Here is a 21,232-nt window from a genome sequence, read left to right on the forward strand (position 1 = left end):
AAATTTTGGGTTTTCATGAGCTGTATGCCAAAATCATCCGTATTAAGACAATAAAAGACCTGAAATATTTCAGTTAGTGTGCAATGAATCTAAAATATATGAATGTTAAATTTTCATCATGACATTATGGAAAATAATGAACTTTATCACAATATGCTAATATTTTGAGAAGGACCTGTAGAGTTCACCACGTTAAAGGTGAACACAGGTGGTTTCTTTCTAGGCGGTGCTCTCCAGGAATTGGTTGATGCTGAAGACCAACAGAGCTTTAGTCTGACACCTCCACACATCCCAGTAGATCCCCAAGATCTCAGGACCAGAAGTTCCATGAGGTTCCCTGGGTTAAGGACCAGGGGAGAAGGAGCTCCTGGGTTCTGGAACAGTCTTCTTCTCTCAGTGAGGTCTTCTAGATGAGTAGGACCACCAGCCCAGATGAAACCAGACCAGTCCTGGATTCTTCATTGCCTCATCATTAATAGCAATAATCATAATCATCATTATTATTATTGTAGCTCATATAAAATGAACCATGTTGGTGCCATGGTAACATGTTCGATTCATCTGACCAGCAGGTTAAATAACCAGGCTTCAGTTTTTCTGCTCTTCTGTGGGACCTCCAACCTTCTCCATCCATCTGACCTTCAGTATAATTCAGTGGTTTGAGGAAGACAACCTTCACTAGTGGGAATATTCTGGACAAATTAGTTCAACTTGACAGCATGAACGGATGTTGCTCGACAATCCTTTAAAGGCTGCAGGTATCCCCTACCACACTTTTTCCCTCCACTCAACTTTCAATGAATATGCTTGTGCACAGCTCTCTGGATAACTAGCTTCTTTAGCAACGACCTCCTGTAGCTTTCTCTCCTTGTGGAGGGTGTCCATGACTGTCTCGTGGACATCTGTCCAGTCAGCTGTCTTCTCCATGGTCGTCTTAAACTGACCCAGACTGAGATCCTCTCAAGGCCCACGAAACCTCTGCAGCTGTTTGGAGGTAATTAGCTAATTAAGGTACTGACACCAGGAGTTTCCAGTATTTAACTTTTTCACAATATTCTAATTTTCTGAGACGTTGAATTTTGGGTGAGCAGAATCATCAGAATTATAAGAAATAAAAGCTTGAAATATTTCAATCTACGTGTGATGGATTTATTTCTGAGTTTCACTTCATGATTAAACAAACATTGAACCTTTTCATAATGGTCTCATTCTCTGAGATGTTTGCAGATGTTCTGCAGGAACCCAGTGAACAGATCAGACAGCTGAACGCAGCAGAACCAGATCCAGTGTCCATTTATTTATTCACCATCATCCACTACTTTACTCTAAACAGGTTAAGAAATTCAAGTATCTGTCGGGAACAAGTCAAAAATAAAAACAGAAGCTTTCAGCTAAAACAAAGACAGAAACATCGTTTTATATCGAGATTAATAAACATCAAGTTTTAATAATCAGAAGGAAAGTGTCTAAATCTACGTCGGCTGATCTCAGAACAGTGCCGGGAACACAGGTTCTAACCTGGAAGGGTCTCACTAACGACGAGTCCAAAACACATCTGCAACTCAAATGACAAACTAGTACCTCAGATGGGTTCATGCTCTGGGTCAAACTGAACCACTGAGATTCTTGCAGTTCCCCCAGTTATAATGTAATCATTTTAATAGGTTACAGGAACCGGATCCCCCTGGAACTGGGCCGACGGGTCAGCTAGTGGAGATAAAGTCTTATTGCTCTTTACTCCATTTTTCCCTTCAGGTCCAAGCATTTTCCAGCTGCTTTCTTATGAACTGATCTCTGAAACATCTGCAGGAACCTGATTAGATGCAAACCGGAAGGTTTTCTGAGACTCAACATGATCTGAGAAGAAGATCTGACCAGATATGAAGCCACCTCAGAGACTCGTTGTGTGATTTAAGGTCAGAAATGTAACTGAAACGCAGCAAAGTTTAGTATTTTTCCACAACTAAACGATCCTACAGAAACCTGAACGCTGCAGAAGGTTTTAGGGAACGGTTGGACGTTCCCTCGACTCCAGAAGAAGAAGAAACAGAATCTAATGAATCACAACAAAGCTCCTAATAAAGCACCTGCTAAGAGGAATTAAATAAAAGAAGCACGAAGTTAATGGTTCTGTCCATAAACCGGAGCATTGCACAGCATCCACACCCACACGCTTTCCACGGGGAATAAATATACACATGCACATATACAGGAGGGTCCTGGTGCCGACCCGGAGGTTTTCATTTAGAGGGAACCTGATCCTGAATTATTCCTGGGACCTCGGATCTTCCCAGCAGCTGATTCTGCAGATTCTTCCAGGGAGCCGTGTTTCCAACATTCCTGACCAGGATTAACACACGTGACCCAACACCCTGCACCTCTGACCCGTTTCGAAGAACTCTGGCACCAATCGGATTCTATTCTCCCACCAAGGTCGCATCATTTAACATCCTGATTGTTTAAGCTTCCACAGGAGCGTTTGACCCGTTTCCCTGCAGAGTTTGGGAAGAACGCTCCTGGCAGCACCAACAGAGCTGCAGACGGAGCACAGCGCAGCGTTCGACCCGACTGCAGGGGTTAAAGGTCAGGAAAACCAACTTCCCGCTTGTCCAGAAACCTTGGTTCTTTCATTTCATTCAGGAACATCTCCTGCTTTATGAACAAAAGTGGGTTCTAGATCTACATCTGCAAAGAGATTCTGTCGGAAACACAAACTGGATCAGGATACACTTTATCAAGAATGATCCGAGCTTAAAGGTTCTGAGATTTGAAATGCACTTGGCCCTTTCAGAGGAGTTTTGTTACGACAGAATACAGACGGGTTCTGGACTCCTAAGTGTGTGTGTACAGAAGGTTCAGGAACAATGGAGTCATTTGGGCCTGGTGCTGTTTCCCCCTCTGAGCTGCAGCGTAGGCGGCCGATCCTTCTCTGGATCTCCAGCAGTCTTCCAGAATGAAACCCAGAAGACAGAACCCCGCAGCAGAGTTTTTATCTGGACAGAACCTACAGCTTCTATCTGGGAAACCTTAGCTCACAGAACATCTCAGGTACCGTTTGGAAAACACTAACTTTGAATCATGAAATCCTTCATTTTGGCTCTTTTTGCTGATTTTATTCATAGAATTAAACGAAGAAAACAACTCTGACCTCTGACCTCACTGTGAGTGGCTGCTGAATGTACAAAACAGCCCAACTTCTGGCTAATGAAGGTCCGTCTGGTCAGAACAGCTGTGAGCTAAAAAAAACCTAGCAGATTCTGCTCTGATATTCTGTTGGATCCCAGTGAAATCATCTGACAGATGTGGAAACACGGCTGGAGGAACAATCAGCTGCTGGACCAGATTCTGAGACCCGTTTGTAAATATATCCAGATGCAGATGGATCCTGTTAATCCAAACTAAGATGGAAACCGGAGCGCCACAGTTTGGGTTTCTACGGTTCATCTACAATAGGCCACCTGAACCAGAACAGCAGCAGCATTTCTCCAAGTGAATCCTGCTCCTAGATCCGGGTCGGAGACGAAGAACGAGGTAAAACTGGGAGGAACGACGAGATGCTTTCATGTCAGGTGTGAAACTGTCTGTGGTTCTGTGGCCATCCTCGGTTCTAGTAATGCTAGAACGTTTCTGGGAAGTTTTGAGGTAACTGAACCACAAAGAAACGAAAAACACGGAGTTGGTGTCTTAGAGACGAGGCCAGGAATAAAAACACCAGCAAGTCTGAGGGAAACAAATGCTGCTGAACATCCTGATCGTAGCATCTTCACCCTGAAGGTAAATCAGACGATGATCTGGGATCAGGATCGGAAAGCACCCAACCACAAACAGAACCAGGAAGTGTTGATTAGACCTGCTACATCTGGTGAGGTTGCATCACGATCGCCACGGCAACGCCGCGAGACGAGAACACAGTGAGTGATGAGTTCGGGAGCTTAACAGGAAGAGGGCGTGGCCATGTGTGGGGAGCGTGAAGAGGGCTTCGGACCGGGCGGGAATGACTTCATCAAACGAGATCCAAGTCCCTCCCAGTTCCTCCTAAAGAACATCAGCAGCATTTGGTCTTTACTGAGGAGTGTGTCTGGGTGGATCAGGTTTCATGTTCGGGGAACGTGGCAGGAGAACCAAAATAAAAACAACAACATGAGGTCGGTCTGGTTCAGTCAGGAAGGTTCACCGGTTTTCCCATCAGGATGAAGACGAGGAGAAAGAAAGGACCCAAACCCTGTCAGACTCCTGCTGCTCCTCCTGATGATGAAGAGGAGGAGCGTTCATCTCTCCTCCTTCCTGGACACCTTGGAGGAATGCCACGCGGTCGATCTGAGGAGGAACAACAATCAGTGTTTAACTCCACGTCTCCTCCTCTTCCTCAGCATCGAACAACAAACTGACTCGTGATGTTTTTAGAACCTTTTCACTAAATGTGCACAAATATCAATGATAAACCAATCAAAATAAAAACCAGAACTCTGGATCCACTCCTCATTTCTTCCATTTCCCACCCTGTGATCCAGACCTTCCCAGAATCTGTTTAACTGGTTCTGATCAACACTTTCTTGGACTTTGGCTGCTTTTTCTCAGACTCAAACTCCAGGGATGAGCCAGTTTTTAAGTTGGACATTTTGCCAAAATCATTTCCGAATTACAAACCATTAACCCCGCCTGAAGGCTGAAAGAAAAGAAAAAGGACACGCAGGTAGGGGGCGCTGTATTTAATAACATCCTGACCCAGCTGATCACACATGGAACCAGAGTGGAGCAGAACCAGTGAATAGACCCAGTAAAAAAGAGGCATTAGTTACCAGCAGCCTGTCAGAACTCGTCCCGCAGATACCGTCGCTGAATGTCTGAAAATGTTACAGCACATTCTGTGGACCTTCCATGAACTGGTACTGGTTCTTCTCCCAGATGCATCACATCAACGGACCTGACCAGCTCTCTGTTTTCTAACTACGGGTTTGGGGCTCAGCTGGCAGAACTGCTGCCGCACACTGAGAAGGAAAGAACTGGTGGAGTGACCTGGAGCCATGTTTCTGTTCCGGTTCTGTGAAGGACCTGTGACCGGACCCAGGTTCCCCACACTTCTCTCCTGTGCACCACCTGAGACCTCTTCCCAGTTTTCTAAGTCATATTTTAACACAGGTTCAAGAACGAGAAGATGTTGGGTTTCTGTAACACCAAGCAGGTTCTGAACTGTCTCCTTCTTCTCTGCCTCACCTGATGAAGGTCTTGAAGGCGGCGCTCTGAGGGTTGATGCACAGAGGAACCCGTTTGCCCTGCTGGTGCTCCGTGATGAAGCGATGGATCAACTCTGGAACAAAAAACATCGATGAAAATCCATTTCATTGATATTCTGGCATCTAAACGTTGAGTTCAACAGTTTTCAGCTTAAGTTTGGCTGAAATCTGCAGAGCAGTGGCAGAAAAAACTCTGCCCAGTCATAAATCCTCTGTGTTTGTGTGAATCTGACCCGGACCTTCCCGGCCCAAAAAGAACGAAGCGCGCCGCACCTTTTCCCTGCCACACAGACAGCAGACTGTTCTCGTAGCTGTGGCTGAACGGCCGCTCAGCGACCGGCTCAAAGTCCCGGGTGTAAACCCGCCCACTGGGGACGGAGTAGCAGCACTGGCACATGCAGGTGTGGTACCGCAGGCGGCCTTCGTCCAGGTACGGATGTGACAGGGCGTCGCTGCCTGAGATCCTCTTGGCCTGGAGACAAATATTCAAATTTCACTGGCTGGACCCAGTAGGAACTATAGGCAGAAGAAAACATCGGACCGATTCAGGGTTTGCTACTCATCAGCTGGGGATAACTCACCGGGTCAAAGACCAACATGCGGCAGAGAAGGTGCACGGCTTCATGCGTGGCTCCGTCCGACAGCATGTAGAGCACCGAGAGCGACGGCTGGAGACACAAAATCAGCCTGAGCTTTAATGATTCAGTGAGGATCGTGTTAGCATTCAGAGGCAGGACAACATTTTCAGCTTTGTGTTATTCATAGAAATGTTCTGAACCGTCCAAACAGATCCACCAACAGGTGTTGGAAATCCTGGAAACAAGGATAACCTTCATGTCTGAGCGACCTTTGCTGATCATCACCTCAGGATTAGCCAAGCTGACCTCCAGCACCTACCTCCTGACCTTCAGCCAAAGAGTTTCAGGTTCAGGAATGAAATCTAGCAACTTTACAGCAACCGACAGCCGACGGCTGATTGGTTGTTGATCACCTGATTGACTGTGAGGAATCAACATGTAACTGTAGCCGACTCAGCGGCGTAAACAGAACCGACACTATCCTGGGCTACGGCGGGGACCAAACAGAGACCACGTACCGCTTTGTGGGGGCCCCTGAGGATGTGTGCTCGGGCCCCCTCACAGGCTGAAGCCAGGGCGGACAGAGGCGGCGTTCCAAGGAGATCCGTGATTAGATCCAGCTGCAGATAATGAAAAAGAGATGCCATCTTTACTGCAGAAAAACATCTTCTGGTTCTGTAACTGGTTCAGAACCAGAACCATCATTCTGATGACTCCTGGAGCAGTTTTCTAAGAAAAATAGTCCAAAAGTCACACCAACATCTTCACTGTGAAAATATCATAAACCTTTCTTATTAAAATAAACCAGAACAAAATCTTTACAGGACATTGGACCCGATGATCCGGAGCAGAACAAACATCAGGTTCTGCTGTAAAATGAACAAGAGACTGAAAGTTTCATGTCTAGTGTCTAGTTTAATTATTAAGAATCAGACATCAAGGTAAATGAATTGGGTTTAGGCCCGTTTAACCACATGTTTTACAGACGTAAGACCAGTTTGGACCCACCGAGTGTCAGCAGAACCTCTAAAGGCTTCCTCTCACCTGCTGGATGGGGCTCTGAGCCTGGAACAGGATCCGCCGGCCCAGCAGCTCAGCGAAGATGCAGCCCACCGACCAGACGTCAATGGCCGAGCCGTAGTGCCGGCAGCCCATCAGCACCTCTGGAGCCCTGTAGTACTGAGTCACCACCTCCTGGGTCATGTGACGCGACGGGTCAGGCTCTTCTACGCGGGCCAGGCCAAAGTCACAGATCTGAGCAAAGACAGAAGGAGGTTCAGAGGAGAACCAGGCCCACTGTGGGCCTAAATAAATAAGTCTGGTTTAATAAGAGACAGAAAGGAGACATGAATCTCTGCAGGGTTCATTTCTAAAACACACAACTTCTCCAGAATCCCTTTCAGGTTCTGCCTCTGTGTACCGTTTTCCATCATATAGATGTTCCTCCTGGCTCAGAGTTGATCTGCTTAGCTGTTTCTCTCCTAGATGAAGCCTCTAAAGGAGCTACTACTTCCTCTCTTTAACGTTTTACTGTTGTTTCACATAGAAAGTACCCCTGGATCAGTACTTCTGGGTTATTTTGTGTCTCTGCTCTGTTCTGTTCTCTCATACCCCTGGTCGGTCACAATGAGCCTGGTTCTGCTGGAGGTTCCTTCCTCTCCACTGTCGCTACATGAACATCCAGGAGTGAATGCTGAAGAGATGGTCTAGTGGACTTGGACTCGGTCTGACTTGGATGTTTGCTGTGGTAGAGACGACATTAGCGCTGCATAAATGAACAGAACTGAATGTTTGTGCTGAGCTTATAAGTTGGAACCAACAGTCCAGCCTGGTGAGAAACCTTCTCCTGCTCTCCTTCACGTTCTGCACCTGAGGAACATCTGTCCCAGAAACCTTCAGAGCTGCTTTTTAAAAAAACCGATGGTCCAACTTAAGATGTGATGCAGAACTTTAGGAGAAGCTACAGTATGGTAACGGGGCAACCATGAAGACAAACACAGGTGTGACCGTCACCTTCAGCAGACAGTTGCTGTTGACCAGCAGGTTTCCAGGTTTGATGTCTCGGTGCAGAATCCCAGCAGAGTGCAGGTACTTCAAGCCTGAACAGGAACAAACATCTGTTAAAACCATCAAACTAATACATAAGAACAGATTAGGACCCAACATGGACCTCTGAGTTCTGCTGGAACTGATTTTAAACCTGGTCCAGAGCAGCAGGACCACCAGGCCAGAAGAAACCAGTCCACTTCTGGTTTCTTCTAAGCCTTTTATTGATTTTATTTTTATCTTCCTTTTAGTTTCTGTTGACCCGTTCAGTGTTCTGGTTGGTAAACGCTTCAAAAACAGAACTCGAGGGACCTGAGGAACTTCATCTACATGTAGGTTTTGTTTCACCTGTTCTTTACCCAGTTCAGTCCAACCCCTCTGGTGCCGAATACATTTGGATCAACAGTTCTACAGAACAGTCAACTAGAGATGTTCATCAGTCTGAAACCTCCCTGAAAATCTTCTAATGTAACTATAAAGAGTTTTTCCCAGAATCTTGGAGAACAGAACAAAGAACCGGACCTTTCATAAGGAAAATGACCCGCTTTATAAAAGATATTTCTTTAGATATTTTTTTATGTTTTTTAACTGGACCGGTTTAAAAGGGAATTTACAGATCTGTGAGTCGACCCAGTCAGACCAAGAAAACTGAACCTTTCCTCCCGGTTCTTCCCTACACCCCTCCTCCAGAACTCCTTCTTCGTTCTGTCATTTTCCACAGAATATTCAGGGTAGTTTCCACTGCTGGGTCCATTTCTAGAATACTTTAATGCTGTATATTGTTTTATTGTTCTGTGATATTTTCTCGTTCCTTCCTGGAGATTTTCACTTTTCTTTCTCCATCTTTTCTTCCATCTTTCCTAAATTTCCTAATTTTCCACCTGCAGGTAGTTTTACTTCAGGAACCCGAGGGCTCGCGATCATTCTTATGGTAGAAGAGGTCCGGTTTCTGTTCCTGAACGGAGAAAGCATTTCATAGAAACATGTGATGGTGCTGCAGAGAGCTGCAGTGTGAGTCAGCACATGGAGGTAAAACCTGAAGCTTTGTGAGGACCACTGGAGTGTTTGCAGACTGACCTCGGAGGATCTGATACAGGAAGACCTTGATGTGGTCCGTGGTGAGAGGCTGAGGAGACACGATCACCTTGTGGAGGTCGCTCTGCATCAGTTCCGTGATCACGTAGCTGCGAGGCAGTTAAAGAAGCTAACTCAGAACCTCCGCCTACACCATCACATCACCTCTGAGCAGGTTTTACCCTGACGTGGAGCCTTCAGCCGCCGGGTTCAGAGCAGCAAGCAGCTGCTAATTCAGGAGAATTAAATGAAGCCAGTTAATGATGAGAAACTGGGACAGACAGGTTGATCTGAAAGGATACATCTCCTCGAAGCAGTCGATCTGCGGAGGCTGTAAAATATCCAGAGCTGACAGAACCTGCAGAGACCAAACAATAAAACCGTTTCGATTCATTTCTCCCACCTAGAGAGATGATGTGAGCACGCTCAGACCCTCCTTACGTTGTCATGTTTGAAGAAACACAGCATCCTCAGCTCTCTGAAGACCCTCTTACAGGAGACCAGGTTCTGGAAGACATTGGGCATCTTCTTCAGAGCCACTTTCCGACCGTCCCGAGGATCGGTCACGGACCTGCGGAAGGACGGATGGATCAGACGACCTTTCTGTCACAGTTCAGGAAAAACACAGAATCCTCCGACCATAAAGCCATCCTGGAACAGAACATACTGGAGGAGTATTAGCCTAACAGAACCACTGGTTCAGTTCAGAAACTCAGAATTCAGCTTTCTAATCTTCAGGACATTTGAGGAGATCCTGCTGCTCAAAAATATCAACATATTGAGCTGATGGCAGCTGCATGTGAGCCATAATGGTCCTGAGGCCTGCATGGATCTGGTACCTGGTGGGTACCATTCAATAAGTTCTGCAAGCTGACTATGTACCGGCCCTGTTGGCCGGACCTCCAGGGCCCTCCAGGCCCACGCCTGGTGTGCTGCTGCAGAGGTTGAGATGCTAAACGTCCCCCAGAGCGGTGGGATGTCAGCATGAAGGTAGATGAATCCTAACCGATAGTATCGCTGAATATTACGATCAGTAAACATGTTCATGCAGCTCCTCTCTGATCATAAAATATTTACATTCAATATTTTTAAATCTCTTCCTTTAGGTTTGAAATTACCTGGAACCTCTGAGTTTAAAAAGAGCAGGTCTTTCCTCTCACAGAGCCCCTGATGGGTCTGGAGAAGGTTTAGGACCATGTCTCCTCAGACATCCTGTGCTCTGCGTCTGCAGCGAGTTTCCACTGTAGGGACCAAGACCCAATCGGGTCACCAGGGTAAGAAACAGCTCAGGTAGGGAGGCTTGAATCCTGGATGGACCCTGAGTTGCAGGTGGATCTGAGTTACTGAGAACTCGGTTCTAGGAACGTGTTTCCACAGATCGCAGCAGCTCTCCTGCAGCTCCAGCTGATAATCTAATAGATGACCCGGTTTCAGAACCCACAGTGGAACCACACAGAATTAACAAAAAGGTTCTGGGACAGGTCTAAGTTAAAGCGTGCCTTAACAGGGCAGACCCAGAACCCTCTGCAGGTAACCATTGATCCCATCAGGACTGGGAAGGTCTTTGGATCCAGAAGCTGGAGATCTTCTCTGGACAGAGGGATTTCAGTGTCGCCCTCCAGAACCTGCTGCCTCAGTGATCCAGTCTCAGGCCCGGTTCCAACTCCCACACTACACCCTACGCCCCTCTATAAAGTGTGTACTTTGTACCAGTGCATGTAGGGGTTAAAGTGCGCAGGTTATAAGTGAAGTGGAGAATTGGGACAGTAGAGATTACGTCATCGACTTGCACCTCTGCACCGTAACCGCAGCAACAAAAAGGGCGGGAACCAGCGCCTGTTTTCAGTTGCTAAAAAAAAACTATTTAAAACTGCAACAAGCAAAATGTTTTGAGGAGAAGAAAGTGCCGGAAGTGACGTAGGTTTATACACCAGACTCTCGCTGCTCCAGTGTTTGTTTGAAAGGTAACTTCAGTGTTATGATCTACTGGCCCAGAACTGGTCCAGAATCACTCTGAACCCACTGGTTTCTTACTATGTTGAGGCTGGAAAACCAGTAAAAATATATATTTGTCGGCTTGCTGTCTAAAGTTCACAGAGTTCTTATTATTCTGATTTGATGGTTAATTACGTTGACGGTTGTGATTGGTTTTGGATCAGAACGTCATCTGCAGCAGTGAATTGTGGGTAATATACTTCGGCGAAGTCCGCTTAGATGCGGGCTTCGCCGAAGGGCGGATGTGGGGCACAAAGCGGGCGGGGCTAAAGGCTTTACAGAACCTTCAGTCCGAGTTTCTACTCATTCATCTGAACACATCCAATCATTATTGGTTCTGATTTAAGGAAAATCTGAACCTGCTGCCTTTCAGAGGTCCAGGTTCCTGCTGAGGAACATTAAACTCATTAATAACCTGGAGATGATGAATCAGCCAAGAACTCAGAGAACTTTGATGGAAACAAAAGAACCAGTCGGTTCCTGTGGACCCAAACACATGAATTCATGTTTGAATCAGTCAAAGTTTCCATCCTGTGTTCACCAGCAGAACCAAAGTAAAAGCAGGTCGGGATCAACATAGATTTGGACCTTCTAGTGCCGGTGAAGCCAATTTCAGCAACTCAAATGGTTTAAAGATGACCTGCTGATGGAAAATATCTGCAGGGTAAATCTGATTAACAGAACCAGACCAGAACTTCCTCATGCTAGATTAGCTGACTATCAGAACCGACTCAGAATGATCTGCAAACACAAATGGACCCGCATTCTGGTAGATCAGAGAACCTATTTTACATGGATGAGGATTCAGAACCCCCGCTGAAAGTTCTGCAGTTACCAAACAACTCCAAACGCTCCGTATCCGATGGGTCGGTCCGGCTCCATCTCTGCAGGACTCGGGACCTCGCTGGCCGGGTTACTGTAAGGCTGAGGAACTGCCGCTCCGCCGCCGGCGCTCCCTCCCAGAGCCGTAGGGTGTCGGGGGGTCCCGGCCGGAGCGCTGGGTCCAGTCAGGCATGGTGTGGCGCTGAGGCCCGTGGAGGGTGCGCCGCAGGATGACCCAACACAGAAGAACTTGTGGCCCAGCTCAGAGCCTGGAAACAAATCTCCACAGACAGTCTGCCGCCCAGCACCGTGGAAGGCCATCCTCCTCTCACCGAACCCACAAGCAGTCCAGGGAATGGGAACGGTACCAAGCTGCTGCTGCTGGTCCCACTCAGGCACAGAGGAGGAACCGGCGCTGCTCACTCAGCATGACCCATCAGCTTTCTGCACACAGACGGAGAGAAAACTGGGAATAATGTTTGGAAAAACCCAAATCATGTCAACAGAAAGACATCAGAAAGCAGAACCTGCAGTCGGGTCTCCACAGCGGGCTGCAACGCTTTAAAAAATGACACCAGAATCACCATAAGTAATCAAAAACATTAAGAGTTTTCTACAGAGTTGGGTCTGGAAGTAATCTGGAGAGACCAGAACCAGAATCCGGTCCGCAGGAAGGTTCTGGATTTAAAACGGGCCGTGGGTGCATCACCTTCAGGGTCATCAGTGCAAACAGGAAGAACACATGATGTATGGCCCAGATAACATTAGCTCAGTGTTGGAGCTGGCCGGCGCCGCTAAGCAGAACCACACCACTGTTTGAGAATGGCTGTGGAAATAAACCCAGAACCATGGATTAATCTGTTGGTATCGGCTGAAAATCCTCAATGGGTCACAGAAGGTGAAGGAAAACAGAACCTCTATTAAATCAACTTACAGACCTTTTACTGGATCGACTCAACAGAACACTTAGACGGATCAAACCTGGACCGGGTCAACATGTACTTAACAGAGATTTCATAAAAACTGGTGTGTAGAACCTTTGTTCTGTTGTCTGTACCAGCTTCATGAGAACATGATACCCGGACTGGGCTGAACACAGGTTCTGTACAAAATGGTGTAGAGAAGCGCTAACTGCCACAATCTGGATTTTAATGAATCTGTAATGAGTCCAGAAGAACCCGGTACTGTGGAGCTTCAGTGAAGATGCACTGATCAGGATTTGACCGACTGAAGCCGATTTTCTTCTGGGTCTACAGGTCCTTCTCAAAATATTAGCATATTGTGATAAAGTTCATTATTTTCAATAATGTCATGATGAAAATTTAACATTCATATATTTTAGATTCATTGCACACTAACTGAAATATTTCAGGTCTTTTATTATCTTAATACGGATGATTTTGGCAAACAGCTCATGAAAACCCAAAATTCCTATCTCACAAAATTAGCATATCATTAAAAGGGTCTCTAAACGAGCTATGAACCTAATCATCTGAATCAACGAGTTAACTCTAAACACCTGCAAAAGATTCCTGAGGCCTTTAAAACTCCCAGCCTGGTTCATCACTCAAAACCCCAATCATGGGTAAGACTGCCGACCTGACTGCTGTCCAGAAGGCCACTATTGACACCCTCAAGCAAGAGGGTAAGACACAGAAAGACATTTCTGAACGAATAGGCTGTTCCCAGAGTGCTGTATCAAGGCACCTCAGTGGGAAGTCTGTGGGAAGGAAAAAGTGTGGCAGAAAACGCTACAACGAGAAGAGGTGACCGGACCCTGAGGAAGATTGTGGAGAAGGGCCGATTCCAGACCTTGGGGGACCTGCGGAAGCAGTGGACTGAGTCTGGAGTAGAAACATCCAGAGCCACCGTGCACAGGCGTGTGCAGGAAATGGGCTACAGGTGCCGCATTCCCCAGGTCAAGCCACTTTTGAACCAGAAACAGCAGCAGAAGCGCCTGACCTGGGCTACAGAGAAGCAGCACTGGACTGTTGCTCAGTGGTCCAAAGTACTTTTTTCGGATGAAAGCAAATTCTGCATGTCATTTGGAAATCAAGGTGCCAGAGTCTGGAGGAAGACTGGGGAGAAGGAAATGCCAAAATGCCAGAAGTCCAGTGTCAAGTACCCACAGTCAGTGATGGTCTGGGGTGCCGTGTCAGCTGCTGGTGTTGGTCCACTGTGTTTTATCAAGGGCAGGGTCAATGCAGCTAGCTATCAGGAGATTTTGGAGCACTTCATGCTTCCATCTGCTGAAAAGCTTTATGGAGATGAAGATTTCATTTTTCAGCACGACCTGGCACCTGCTCACAGTGCCAAAACCACTGGTAAATGGTTTACTGACCATGGTATCACTGTGCTCAATTGGCCTGCCAACTCTCCTGACCTGAACCCCATAGAGAATCTGTGGGATATTGTGAAGAGAACGTTGAGAGACTCAAGACCCAACACTCTGGATGAGCTAAAGGCCGCTATCGAAGCATCCTGGGCCTCCATAAGACCTCAGCAGGGCCACAGGCTGATTGCCTCCATGCCACGCCGCATTGAAGCAGTCATTTCTGCAAAAGGATTCCGACCAAGTATTGAGTGCATAACTGTACATGATTATTTGAAGGTTGACGTTTTTTGTATTAAAAACACTTTTCTTTTATTGGTCGGATGAAATATGCTAATTTTGTGAGATAGGAATTTTGGGTTTTCATGAGCTGTATGCCAAAATCATCCGTATTAAGACAATAAAGACCTGAAATATTTCAGTTAGTGTGCAATGAATCTAAAATATATGAATGTTACATTTTCATCATGACATTATGGAAAATAATGAACTTTATCACAATATGTTAATATTTTGAGAAGGACCTGTAAGCTGCAGGTTCTGATTTTCCTTGATCGGACCATAATGAGTATTTGCTGTTTCTGGCTGCAGTTTGTGGTATTTCCATGACAACATAAAGGAAAACATACACAAAATATACTTCAATTTTTCTTTCTCTCCATTTCTGATATTTTCTGGACTTACTGAAACAAAACTAGATCCGATTTAACCGAAGCAAGGCAGAATTTATTTTTGAAATCAGTAAAAAGTGAGTTTTAATGTTTGCATGCGATTATTTACCAAAACGTCCAGACTCCTAGAGAATGTAAGCTGAATGTCTGCTGCTGCTCTTAATGCTGAAAATATAGTTTTCTACAGAACCTAATGGAGCCCAATAGAACCTTGGGCTCAATGAAGGACTATTACAAGTCCTTTACTCTTACAGTTAACAGTAGGGATGCACCGATATAAATATTCAGGCTGATATCGATATTGATAACGCTGTTCTAGCCCGTACTTGTACTCATTGTCTTCCGCTTTATCCGGGACCGGGTCGCGGGGGCAGCAGAATCAATAGAGACACCCAGACGTCCCTCTCCCCAGACACCTCCTCCAGCGGGAGCCCAAGGCGTTCCCAGGCCAGCCGAGAGACATAGTCCCTCCAGCGTGTCCTGGGTCGTCCCCTGGGCCTCCTCCCGGTGGGACGTGCCTGGAACACCTCCCAAGGAAGGCGTCCAGGAGGCATCCGGTATAGATGCCCGAGTCACCTCAACTGGCTCCTCTCGATGTGGAGGAGCAGCGGCTCTACCCTGAGCCCCTCCCGGATGGCCGAGTTCCTCACCCTATCTCTAAGGGAGTGCCCGGCCACCCTACGGAGGAAGCTCATTTCAGCCGCTTGTATCCAGGATCTCGTTCTTTCGGTCATGACCCAAAGTTCATGGCCATAGGTGAGGGTAGGAACGTAGACCGACTGGTAAATTGAGAGCTTTGCTTTTCGGCTCAGCTCTCTCTTCACCACAACGGACCGGCACAGCGCCCCCATTACTGTGGCAGCCGCACCGATCCGTCTGTCGATCTCCCGCTCCATTCTTCCCTCACTCGTGAACAAGACCCCGAGATACTTAAACTCCTCCACTGGAGGCAGGAACTCCCCTCCAACCTAAAGAGGACAAGCCACCCTTTTCCGGTCGAGTACCATGGCCTCGGACTTGGAGGAGCTGATCCTCATCCCAGCCGCTTCACACTCGGCTGCGAACCGCCACAGCGCATGCTGTAGGTCTTGGCTAGAGGGGTCCAGCAGGACCACGTCATCTGCAAAAAGAAGAGATGAAATCCTCTGGTCCCCAAACCAGACCCCCTCCGGCCCTTGGCTGCGTCTAGAAATCCTGTCCATTAAAGTTATGAACAGGACCGGTGACAAAGGGCAGCTCTGCCGGAGTCCAACATGCACCAGGAACAGGTCCGACTTAGTGCCGGCAATGCGGACCAAACTCCTGCTCCGCTTGTACAGGGACCGGATGGCCCCTAATAAAGGGCCCCCGATTTCATACTCCTGGAGCACCCCCCACAGGGCATCACGAGGGACACAGTCGAATGCTTTCTCCAGGTCCACAAAACACATGTGAACCAATTGGGCAAACTCCCATGAACCCTCGAGTACCCTGTAGAGGGTATAGAGCTGGTCCAGTGTTCCACGACCGGGACGAGAACCACACTGCTCCTCCTGAAGCCGAGGTTCGACTATCGGCCGGACTCTCCTCTCCAATACCCTGGCGTAGGCCTTACCAGGGAGGTTGAGGAGTGTGATCCCCCTGTAGTTGGAACACAACCTCCTGTCACCCTTCTTATGAAGGGGGACCACTACCCCAGTCTGCCAATCCAGAGGCACTGTCCCCGTCCGCCACACAACGTTGAAGAGGCGTGTCAACCATGACAGCCCAACAACATCCAGATCCTCGAAGGACTCCTTCTACCGTCCGATAATGTCCTCTGTCGAGGTCAGCAGCTCCCCACCCCCACTATAAACAGTGTTGGCGAAGCACTGCTTCCCCCTCCTGAGGCGCCGGACGGTTTGCCAGAATTGCGTCGAGGCCAACCGGTTCTAGCTGATAACCGATATTATATACCTCACTGCCCTTTCAACCGTGTAAAAAAACGACCACGCCGCTGACATTGCTTCTCTGCTACAGTCTAACATCCCACAGTTCTCCACTGCATCACTGTCACATGACCAAACAAACGCCACATGGCCGACCCATTCACCTCCCCCTCCAGAAAAACAAACAGCGACAAGAAGGTAATCAATATCTGTTATTATTATCGGCCACGTTTTACTTATCGGACCGATACCGATATCAGCTGAAACTGATGTCAATGTCGATATATCGTGCACCCTTAATTTCAGTCAAACTAACATTTCATGGCATTCTCAAATACTGTTTTGTATTTAAGTGATTGTTGTGGGTCAGAACTTTTCCTTTAAATTATGAGATTATTAATCTGGCTTCTCTTTCAGAAAACCTCATTTATTTTTCCATGCCAGATGAAATCAGTTCGTTTACAGTTTGCTCCATTTGCTGAATTGAAAGAAGGATTGATTTTTGTGACCTGCCGCTCACACATGGACACGATCAGATGATTGATCGGTCCTTCACTGTGTCCTGATCTACGATGGTCTGTAGGCCAGTTCTGAAATCACTGTGGGGGTATCCAGGTCCAGTCCTGGAGAGCTTCTATCCTGCAGCGTTTAGATCGCTTCTCCTTCCCAGAATCAGAAGACTGGATCAGCATCCAGTCCTTCAGCTCTGCAGAGGCCTGATAACCAGACGTCCATTTGATGCTGGTGCTGGAGACGGGATGCATCTAAAAGCTGCAGGACTGGACCTGGACAACCCTGTTTTAGTGTTTTCCACACAGAATAACAGTGATGCACCTCCCAAACTGGATTTCAGGAATCCTGATGAATGTGGAAAACTCAGTCCCGGTTGGACCAGTGTAGAACCTTTACTCTAATGTGACCCAGACTCATTAAACTCGTTAAAGTGAGAAATACAGGTCCTTCTCAAAATATTAGCATATTGTGATAAAGTTCATTATTTTCTATAATGTAATGATGAAAATTTAACATTCATATATTTTAGATTCATTGCACACTAACTGAAATATTTCAGGTCTTTTATTGTCTTAATACGGATGATTTTGGCATACAGCTCATGAAAACCCAAAATTCCTATCTCACAAAATTAGCATATTTCATCCGACCAATAAAAGAAAAGTGTTTTTAATACAAAAAACGTCAACCTTCAAATAATCATGTACAGTTATGCACTCAATACTTGGTAAGGGAATCCTTTGGCAGAAATGACTGCTTCAATGCGGCGTGGCATGGAGGCAATCAGCCTGTGGCACTGCTGAGGTCTTATGGAGGCCCAGGATGCTTCGATAGCGGCCTTTAGCTCATCCAGAGTGTTGGGTCTTGAGTCTCTCAACGTTCTCTTCACAATATCCCACAGATTCTCTATGGGGTTCAGGTCAGGAGAGTTGGCAGGCCAATTGAGCACAGTGATACCATGGTCAGTAAACCATTTACCAGTGGTTTTGGCACTGTGAGCAGGTGCCAGGTCGTGCTGAAAAATGAAATCTTCATCTCCATAAAGCTTTTCAGCAGATGGAAGCATGAAGTGCTCCGAAATCTCCTGATAGCTAGCTGCATTGACCCTGCCCTTGATAAAACACAGTGGACCAACACCAGCAGCTGACACGGCACCCCAGACCATCACTGACTGTGGGTACTTGACACTGGACTTCTGGCATTTTGGCACTGAGGTGCCTTGATACAGCACTCTGGGAACAGCCTATTCATTCAGAAATGTCTTTCTGTGTCTTACCCTCTTGCTTGAGGGTGTCAATAGTGGCCTTCTGGACATCAGTCAGGTCGGCTGTCTTACCCATGATTGGGGTTTTGAGTGATGAACCAGGCTGGGAGTTTTAAAGGCCTCAGGAATCTTTTGCAGGTGTTTAGAGTTAACTCGTTGATTCAGATGATTAGGTTCATAGCTCGTTTAGAGACCCTTTTAATGATATGCTAATTTTGTGAGATAGGAATTTTGGGTTTTCATGAGCTGTATGCCAAAATCATCCGTATTAAGACAATAAAAGACCTGAAATATTTCAGTTAGTGTGCAATGAATCTAAAATATATGAATGTTACATTTTCATCATGACATTATGGAAAATAATTAACTTTATCACAATATGCTAATATTTTGAGAAGGACCTGTATTCCTTCAGAGCTGTGAATCTGACACCAACTTCAGCTTCTCTGCAGCATGGATGTATCTCCTGATCCAACCCAGTCACAAATGGGTCCTGTCACCTTTGTTCGCTTTAAGCTGCTAGTTAACTCGGTTCAAATCCCGGTTAAAGCGGTTATCTTCGACAAACAGAGCAAACATTAAACCAGAGGAACCGTGTGGTGTCTCCGTCCAGCCGCCAGGAAGCGGATTTAGCTAAAAAAACCAAACATTCTGGGCTGTTTCCCAAGAAAATGATCGTTAACTCCGGAGCTAACCAGCTGTTCGGGGGGACTAGTTAACCCATCCGTGGCTGTGACCCACATAACCATCCGCTGTGACCTACTTCATTTTAAACAGAACAGAACCATGAATAAAACGCACAAACCTGGCTGCTGTGAACGGCTGATGACATGACAGTTAATCCGACCTTTGAGAGCTGAAGAGCGGCGTAAGAGGCTCCAGTTCTCCCGGAGCTAACTGCAGCTAACCCCGCTGCTAACTGTCCATCATGGCGACTCCTTCAGAGCCCTGGAGGAGGCTCAGGGTTTACCGAGGAGAAAGACTCTTCCAGCGGGAGCTCAGTGTTCCCTTCAAACCTGCCGGAGTTCGGGCTGTTTTTCCAGCGTCAGCTACAGCTAGCTGGTTAGCTGCTATGAGGAGGAAGAGGAGGAGGAGGAAGAGGAGGAGGAGGGGGAGGAAGAGGAGGGGGAGGGGGAGGAAGAGGAGGGGGAGCCGGTGGGGGAGGGGCGGCGCTTCAACAGCGCTGTAAACAACAGGCCGGCAGGAGCGACGGAGGGGTCCGGTCGTTTCATAGCTTTCTAGGTACGAAATGGACATGCATGTCACTTCGAACCCGCTTTCACAAAGTCCGTTTTTAATTCTGCTGTCATTTTCTGGAAGGGAATGTGGTTCTGTGACTGCAAAAGATAACCTCTAGCAGGAAGTTCTGGCTTTGATCCACTCGGACACCAACCCCTTTCATACCGAAGCATTACCATTTCCTTCCTTCCCACATGGAAACAAACCATTTGTTTTTGCTTTATTTAAGAATAATGGCAAAACATAATCAAACCACACAAATAATTATACTGTTTTGGTCAGAACTACTTGTATTATTCTGTATTTCCAGAAATGTTGGTTCTGATCAACGTTTGGTCCAGTCGATACTGCGTAAATCTGATTGAAATATATGATTCATGTAGCGGTTTAAATACACGACATGGAAGTAGGAAGTACGGTGGCCGGGGGGTGCAAAACACTTTTACAGGTACCGAAACACTTTTACATTTCAGAAAATCAACCGGAAAGGGAATGTACCAACGCCGAGGCTGACCCGGAAGTCAGCCTCAGGGCTGCATCCTTCAAAGGCCGTATTTGTAGGCCGATTACGTCACAGCGCGGCGACGAATCATTCCGAGCAAATGCTGCCGACAAATGTGTCCTTATTTTGCCCGATTTGAAGGATGCGTTGTGAGTATCCTTCGCGGCCCATCATTTCCCATCATTCATTGCGGGTCGAAGCGGATTGGTCAAGCAGGGGAAGCCATGGCGGACCATAGCAACAAAAGCTGTGAGTAAATTGTGAAAAATTACACTTTCTGTGACACAAATTAAGTTCTACAATGTTTTTAGTGCGGGAATATAACTATGTAGACGTGAAATATCTGCTTTATTTATCTAGACATCACTTAATTTCAAATGTGCTCCGACGTGTTCGGAGTTTTCCGTTCCCGGCGTAGTAACCGGCTCGCCTCGCCAGTCCTACCGGCGGTGAGGTGAGCTAGACCCGGTAGAGATCTGACCGGACTATCGGCACTAAGCTCCCGCTGGCAGTCATCACAGTGAACGTTTAACACAAGTGATTTCTAACAGTTTATGTTATTATTTTAATTGTTACTGAAAATCAATTTAATATTTCAAGTGATATTAAGGTTAACCTGAATAAATGGACAGTTTTATGTAATCCAACTGTATCGCTGGAGAGTGTGATTGAGAATAAATAAGCTTTTCAATATTAATTTTTAATGAAGAAATGTGCTATATGTTTTAAAAGTTTATTTATAATTCAGTTAGCATTATAATTTCTGATTCCAGATAAACCCGACAAGGAATAAACCTCCAAATGTAAATGAATCTCAGTAAAGAAGTTAAACGTTTGAAAGAGCTTGTTTTAGACATTTGCATAGAAATATTTAAATATTTTCTTCATATTAAGACAAATGTCAAATTAAAAAAGACTTTATTTTTGCTCTGATATTAAGCAAGATGGGTTTTTTTGTTTTGTTGGTATTTTCATATTTTTTTTAGGTACAAAGGAGCAGACGGGCCAGTTTATGAAGCTCAGGGCTGAGAACCACCACCTTTTTACTGGAGCTA

At 46.4% G+C, this 21,232-nt stretch overlaps 1 protein-coding gene across 1 annotated transcript; it reads right to left on the minus strand.

The window, feature by feature from the left end:
• Positions 1 to 1,276: 1,276 nt before the first annotated feature.
• Positions 1,277 to 19,541, minus strand: LOC124864339 (serine/threonine-protein kinase NLK2-like). Its single transcript, XM_047359094.1, has 12 exons — positions 19,242 to 19,541; positions 11,763 to 12,193; positions 9,374 to 9,503; positions 9,235 to 9,290; positions 8,936 to 9,042; positions 7,826 to 7,911; positions 6,857 to 7,066; positions 6,331 to 6,432; positions 5,816 to 5,902; positions 5,508 to 5,706; positions 5,215 to 5,308; positions 1,277 to 4,317 (listed from the first exon to the last, which is right to left on the minus strand). The coding sequence occupies exons 2-12, from the start codon at positions 12,068 to 12,070 to the stop codon at positions 4,269 to 4,271; spliced, it is 1,428 nt and encodes a 475-aa protein (XP_047215050.1). The 5' UTR covers positions 12,071 to 12,193; positions 19,242 to 19,541; the 3' UTR covers positions 1,277 to 4,268.
• Positions 19,542 to 21,232: the final 1,691 nt, after the last annotated feature.

Source organism: Girardinichthys multiradiatus, chromosome Y (assembly GCF_021462225.1).
Source record: "Girardinichthys multiradiatus isolate DD_20200921_A chromosome Y, DD_fGirMul_XY1, whole genome shotgun sequence".
NCBI classification, from domain to species: Eukaryota; Metazoa; Chordata; class Actinopteri; order Cyprinodontiformes; family Goodeidae; genus Girardinichthys; species Girardinichthys multiradiatus.